Genomic DNA, 7500 nt, shown 5'->3' on the forward strand with positions numbered 1-7500 from the left:
CAGTCGAATTGCTTGTGAGAGAGACAGGGACAGAGAGAGAGAGAGAGAGAGTTGTTTTTGAGTGGCTCTGGAACAGAGAGAGACAGGGGAGATCGAGAGAGAGAGAGAGAAAGAGAGTAGAGAGAGAGAAGAGAGAGAGAGAGATGTTTTGAGTGACTCTAGAACAGAGAGAGGAAGGGTGACAGACCGAGAGAGAGAGAGAGAGAGAGAGAGAGAGAGAGAGAGAGAGAGAGACTGATAACTCAGAACTAAGGGAGTGGGTCGCAGATGAGAATTATGACTGTTTTTATTGCCGTGCTCATACAACATCTCGGTGGAGGAAAAACAAGAATGAAGTCACAAGTCATCATCAACCTTTCCGTCGTTTGAAAAAAAAAACAACAACTGATAAACTGAAGAATAAAATGACCGAAGGGAAATCTCAATTGAAAACGGCACAAAAGACTTGGCCGCTGGGGGGACCTATATGAATTCTTTCTCTGGGAAAGTGCCAGTGGTAAGCCTGACATGTCCTCAGTTTCGCCCCTAATATATTATAGACTCTTTAGATGTCTCGGAAATTTGGCTGTGAACTGGTTTCCCTTAGGGCAAATCGATGACCCAGAGACACCCCAATCATAGCTCAGTGATGATCTCTATACAAGCCACCACGATCCAATGACTTCCCAAAGAAGTCCTTGAAGGATGAAGTAAAGAATAGGTAAACAGGCAGGCAGACAGACAGACAGACAGAGACGCTGGCCAGCTCAACTCAGCTGTGTCAGAACCCAAACACTTGTCCGGCAAACAAGCACTGATACAGTGAGATACACAGAGAGACAGAGACAGAGAGAGAGAGAGAGAGAGACGACAAGACAAGACAAGACAAGACGAGTCAAAATTCTTTATTTCGAGGGTAATAGATAAGCAATGGCGTGCATTTTTACATCCAGTCCCCGCCCCGAATAGGGTCCACACTACACAATATTAAACAAAATGAAAGCATGGTGTTAGTAGAGATACATAACAGAGGAGAAAAAAATAAATAAAATTTTTTTTTTTTAAAGAACGCGCGCGCGCACACACACACACACACACACACACACACACACACACACACATACATACATACACACACACACACACACACACACACACACACACACACGCACGCACACACACACACACACACACACACACACACACACACACACACACATGGCAACAAACACTGACACACAACACACACCGCACTACAGACCAGAATGGGGGATGGAGGGTGAGGGATGTTCTCAGTCAACCATACACATTTGACAAACAGTATCATTAAAATGGACGATTTACATCACACATTATGGCATGAGGTGGGAAAGGCAATGTTTTTTTTTGTTTTGTTTTTTAAGGTGGTTGGGCAATGGTGTTGTTTAATTGTTTCTGGGAGTGAGTTCCATAGGGTGGCGCCTGAGTAAACCTGACTGGATTTGAACAAGTCAATTCTTGGAATTGGGATATGGACCTTGTGGGGATTCCTTGATGAATTTACAGAAAGAGAGAGAAAGAGAGACAGAGACAGAGAGACAGACAGGGCATGCAGACGCAACTGAAATAGTAACTCTTTTCTTTCTTTCTTTCTTTTTTTTATTTTTATTTTTTTTAAAGACGGAGGTCTGTTTCCGTTTCGTTACGTGACTGTCATAAATGGTATGCGAAGATAACCAGGAAATGTCTAGAACTGCACCACCCCCCCCCCCCCCCCCCACAACCCACACCCCACCCCGAACCCACAAACCCCACCACCCACATCCCCCATCTCCTTCCCTTCTTTCTGTTCCCCTCTCCTCCCCCCTCCCCTCCCCCCAACCACAACAACAACCACCACCACCACCATCCCCACCCCTCCCTTCCCCTCCTCCTCCTCCTCCTCCATCCTCTACACGTCTCACAGACTATGGGTCCTTGAGGACTTGCGTGTACAGGAAGTCACGTGATTCAAACTGAGACGATCCGGAATGCTGATTGGCTCACGGGAAAAGGGGGGTGGGGGTGGGCAGGTGAGTAGGGGCTGAGGGGGGGGAAGGGGGACTTTAAGGGAAGGGAGAGAAGAGCAGGTCTTGAATTTGTATCCGTTTTGTTTTTTGTTGTTGTTGTTTTTGTTTTTTTGTTTCGTTTTGTTTTTGTTGTTTTGTTGTTGTTGTTTGTTTTTTTGTTTTTTTTGGGGGGAGTTGTTTTTTTCAAACCACGATTTGCATCACAGGATGTTAAAGAAGCCAAGGAAAGGGAGAATGCAAGAAAACAAAAGAAGGAAGGAAGGAAGGAAAAAAAAAATCCGAGTGCGTGATCGCGTTAATTTTTTTTTTTTTTTTGTGTCTGCTGAAGCAATGGATTTACCCAAGAGTATATATAATTAGCACAGGGGACTGGGTGTGAAGTTGTTTTGTTGTCGTTGTTGTTGTTGTTTGTTTGTTTGTTTGTTCTTGTTTATTCATTCGTTAGGGGGTTCAGAACACACGTGTTTTGAGAGCTATGAAATGTTAATTTCTTCTAAAACCTGGCCACGTTGATTAAAACGACCTAGAGAGGATGAACTATTGATTTTAACTTGATTTCTCTCGTTGTCGTTGTTGTTGTTGTTGTTTGTTCTTTCGTTAGAGGGTTCGTCTCTTGTGTTTGGACGCAGAGTCACAAGAACACCAACATTTGCGAAGAGCTTAATAAAATGTCGTGATTTTTTTTTTTTTTTAACCTTTTAATATACTCTTCATGTTTTTCTCTTATCTTTTTTTCTGACTCAGTCTGTTTCTGGGAGATGGTTTTTTTTTTAGGCTCTAATTTGTTTCAAGGGTAGAACACCACAGAACACACGTGCTTTGAGAGCTATGAAATGTTAATTTGTTCTGAAAACCTGGCCGCGATAATTAAAACGACACAGAGAAGATGAATTATTGATTTTAACTTGATTTCTCTTGGAAATGGCGAAGCATTGTCTTTTCCTTTTTTTTTTTTTTCTTTTTTTTTTTTTCTTAGGATTACGTTACGTAGCTGATCGTCACGAGGAAAGATTCCCAAGCTTGCATCGTGCATGCCTAGCAGCCAACAACGGATCACACACACACACACACACACACACACATATATATATATATATATAGAGAGAGAGAGAGAGAGAGAGAGAGAGAGAGAGAGACAGATAGACAGAGGTATATGTGTATATACCCACATACACTCCAAGCAATGAACTTACCCAAAGTGAGGCAGTTGCAGGAAGGAAAAAAGACTGGTTTCGTAGTCTTTGCTTGAATAGAGTACAACCTCTGTCCTTGGTGAATGATTTCTCCAATGAACGTAACTTGGTTTCTTCTTGAAGCTGTTCGTAGTTTGTGAACTGGGAACTCTGTGTGTGTGTGTGTGTGTGTGTGTGTGTGTGTGTGTGCACATGCGCGCGCGCTCGTACGAGTGGTGCAGCGCGTGCATGAGCGCGAGTGCGAATGCGAGAGAGCTCTGTGTGTGTGTGTGTGTGTGTGTGTGTAACTTGTTGCTGTGACGGTTTGTGAAGTCAATCGATGGAGAGCGCGTGAAGAGAACGAAGTGACGTCAGCGACACTCTCTGCGTGCCCGATCCCCCAGCGCTGGGAATGAATGACGTGCTCAGCAACACAACACAACGCTACCACACACACACACACACACCACAGCACACACACAGCGTCCCAGCCAATGTCGTTCTGTACCAGTTGCGTGTGGGATATTCACTAAATTAAATCACCCACCCTGCCAACCTACCATCGCCCAAGAGGAGCGAGATTCCGCGCATCACAACAACAGAACTACACAGATGAAGTGACAACGGGTGTCGGGGCAGTTGTGGATTCTGTTAGTCAGCGAAAAGTGGGAGGCGAAAAAAGAAACAACAACAAGAACAAAGATGCCGCGGAGTAAAAACCTTCATTTGTTTTTTATTTAGCGATAATGTGTAGCGAGGTTTGAATAATAAACGAACGACAAACATTTTTTAAAATTTTTTTAAAGAGCAGAGTGGCTTGAATGAAGACGAAGTGAATGGATATCGTTTATTCAGGCTGTTAATGGAAAAAAAAAACTGTCAAAGGTTTTGAAGAACTAAAACTACCTGTAGAAAAAAAACAACAACTACCAAACATCTTGCAGTGTCTCTAACAAGTGAGCTTGGTGGAAAAACAAAACAAAACAAAAAAAATGTGTGAGTACCTCATCTGAAAGGTGGATGGACCCGCGTTTATGCAAAGTCAAGGGGGAGGAACGGTTACTGGGACATAACGAACCAGAAGGAGGGATTCCTACAGTACTGGGAGGCGTTGGTCACTAGCTGGGACCGGGGAATGTACCGGCACAGCTGACGCTCCGACACTGACTAGACACACAACCAATCAATGTAGCAGGATTGTCTGTCGCTGTCTCAGATAACTCGGTACGCCTCGCCTCATAGTTAGAACCAACGTTCGCTCAAACTCCCGAGTCGGGGAAAAAAACCAACAACAAACAGTGAACAGTTCAGCAATGATGTGAGGAGATACATTGTCGCTTAGCTCGTTAATGACGAGAGAAGAAAAAGAAAAAGACACCTGAAAAATCAACTTAAAAGGTTTTTGAAAATTTAAACTGAGGGGAGACTTTTGGAAAGTGATTGAAAATATAAACTGAGAGGACACGTTTGGAAATGTACTGAAATCATAAACTGGAACGACATGTTTGGAAAGGTACTGAAAATACAAACTAAGCAGAGATTTGTTTTGAAAAATTACTGAAAATATGAATTGAGAGGATACTTTTTTTTTTCCTGGAAAATTACTAAAAGCTGCTTGGGGGGGATCGACAAAGAGCAGAAAACTGTCAAGACATCCCACGTGAGAACACCCACTGAACGCCGTGGAACAGACAGAGTGGGAAAACTTTTGAGAAGCAAAGGCTCAAAATATTAAGGTTCGAAGACTTTGAAAACAGTTTCTCTGACGGTTTTTTTTTTAGCAGTTATGAGTTACAAGACGTATTGGTGAAAACTTGTTTTAGTCTCCGAAGGTTTCAGCAGTTAGAGAAGTGTCGTTGGTGTCAAGACGAGGTTTTGAGCAGAGACGAACTGGAACGCGTATTTATTTTTTAAATAGAAAAAAAATGAAATAAAATAAATAAATAAAACAGTTGGAGAAGTGTGTGGTTGGTGCTTCGAATAGTTTTTGAACAGAAACGATATGGAAGACTTGTCGGTAAAAAGACCCTGAGGACTTCAACAGTTAGAGAGGTGTGTTGCTGATATGATGTTTAGAAGGTTTTTGGAGCAGTGACGAGTTGGAAAACTTATCGGTAAAAAGAACCCTGAGGGTCATATCAGTTGGAGAAGTGCGTGGCTGGTGATTTGAAGGTTTTTGGGTTTTTTGTTGTTGTTTTTTTTGTTTTTTGTTGGTTTTTTAGCAGGTGACGAGTTGGACAACTTGTCCGTAAAAAGACCCTCAGAGTTTCAACAGTTAAGAGAAGTGTATGGTTGGTGTTTGGAAAGGGTTGTTTGGAAGACGTGTTGGTAAAAGGACTCTGAAGGTTTCAACAGGTTTACAGTCGGGAGAAGAGTGTTTTGGGTGTGTGTTTTTTTGAGAAGAGGCGACTTGGAAGACGTGTCGGTAAAAAGACCCTGAGGGCTGCAACAGTTGGAGGGGTGTGTGGTTGGTGTTCTTCGGGGTGGGCTGTGTGCTGGGTGAGGAAGGAAGGAAGGAAGGAAGGAAGGAGGAAGGAGCCTTGGTTGAAGGAGTAACGCAAACAACAGGGGTTGAGGATGGTGTCCCTGGCTGTTCCCTCAAGCAACAGCTTGCTGGTGCCTGGCAACTCCGGGCCTGGCCAGCGCCGGCACTCCTGGGTGTGGTGAGTTGTGTCGTGTCGTGTTGTGTGGCGTGTGTTGTGTGTCGTGTCGTGTTGTGTCGTGTCGTGTTATGTGGAGTGTGTTGTGTGTCATGTCGTGTGTCGTGTCGTATCGTGTTGTGTCGTGTCGTGTCCTGTTGTGTCATTTAGTGTCGTGTGTCGTGTCGTGTTATGTGGAGTGTGTTGTGTGTCGTGTCGTGTGTCATGTTGTGTCGTGTCGTGTTGTGTCGAGTCGTGTCGAGTTGTGTCGTATCGAGTCGTATCGTGTCGTGTCGTGTTGTGTTGTGTTCTTCTGTGTCGTGTCGAGTCGTGTCGTGCCATGGTGGGTGGGAAAAGGAGGTGTAAGCTATATCTTCAGATATCTGAGCTTTTAATTCAGTCGACCTACTTGACTGTCCTTGTAAGTACATGTCCAGTGTGTGTAAGCCAGTTCCGGGGCGTTGGTTATTCCACTGGCGTGAATGCGCACAGAAATTCGTGGTCACAACTCAAGTGACAGTCCGACTATAAGACCAGCAGCGACGACTGTTGTCCCGACTATTTGGGCTAGAATTTGATTATAGTGGAGAGTGTCTTTGCCCAAGTCACATCCCCCACTCTCTCTCGGCCAAGAAGGTTTTAATACAGTCGGCGTCGGGGATGGTTCCCAAATGGTCAGCTAGCTTCCCCAAGGCTGCAGCACTAAGAGCCACTGTAATCTAGCCCTCCTAGACTTGAGTAGTCATAGTCCTTCACAAAAAGACAAAGCTGAAAATGACTTCCCTTTTGCTGTGGAGAAAACCACTGACCATACAGCTTTCACTTTGCTGTTGGCCAAACTGTAAGCTCGTGTGAGTCTGAGACGATAACTGCTGAGCGTTAGACGCAAGCCTCGAGGGGCCTGATTTTCAAACAAAAGACCAAACAACACTCCGTTCTGTTTCTGTCTAGATCGAAGTGGAAAAACAGTTTTTTTTGTTGGTGTTGTGTAGTACCAGTGTAGAAGCTTCCAACCCAACCCCACCCCTACACACACACACACACACACACGCGCGCGCGCGCGCGCGCACCTGGTGGGTTTTATCCTGGGGTCATTTTGGCCGGGTTAGAGTACCAATGACCCCCCCCCCCCCCCCCCCCTTGCCCCCGGGGTCTTTAGTTGCTAGACAAGATCGACGCCCCGAGTTGGAAATTGCCACCTTTCTACTGGTTCACTTCTTCTTTCTCTTCTTCTTCTTCTTCTTCTTCTTTCTTTTTCGTTCGTAGGCTGCAACTCCCACGTTCACTCGTATGTACACGAGTGGGGCTTTAACGTGCATGACCGTGTTACCCCCCCGCCACGTAGGCAGTCATACTCCGTTTTCGGGGGTGGTTCAGTTCAGTTAAGGAGGAGTGGGGGGGGGGGGGTCCGTTGTTCTGGGCTAGCCTTTACTCTCCCCTCCATTAACTCACTCAGTACGGCCAGTCCTCTCTTCTCCTCTACACAGACCCCTCGGATGTCCAGTGGGTGTCTCAATGACCCAACCTTTAGCTTCCGTCGTCAAAATTGTGGTATTCTTTGTCAACATTCACCTCTTCAGTATAAGAGCCTTCCGCTTGCAATATTTTGATGGTGGTAATTGGGGTGAAACGCTGTTAACGTCGTCTCTTTCGCCGTTCGTA

At 44.9% G+C, this 7500-nt stretch overlaps 1 protein-coding gene across 3 annotated transcripts in view; it reads left to right on the forward strand.

The window, feature by feature from the left end:
- LOC143295254 (3',5'-cyclic-AMP phosphodiesterase 4C-like) overlaps positions 1-7500 on the forward strand; it is a 632856-nt gene that overhangs the window by 381134 nt on the left and 244222 nt on the right. Inside the window, exon 1 of one of the 3 annotated variants that reach the window (XM_076606836.1) lies at positions 5736-5862. The exons of the other annotated variants lie outside the window; for them this stretch is intronic. Coding sequence (XP_076462951.1) covers positions 5777-5862 — 86 coding nt within the window. The 5' untranslated portion in view covers positions 5736-5776. Of the gene's footprint in view, positions 1-5735; positions 5863-7500 lie in introns of those variants that run through there. 3 annotated transcript variants of the gene reach the window in all.

Source organism: Babylonia areolata, chromosome 20 (genome assembly GCF_041734735.1).
Source record: "Babylonia areolata isolate BAREFJ2019XMU chromosome 20, ASM4173473v1, whole genome shotgun sequence".
Classification (NCBI taxonomy): domain Eukaryota; kingdom Metazoa; phylum Mollusca; class Gastropoda; order Neogastropoda; family Buccinidae; genus Babylonia; species Babylonia areolata.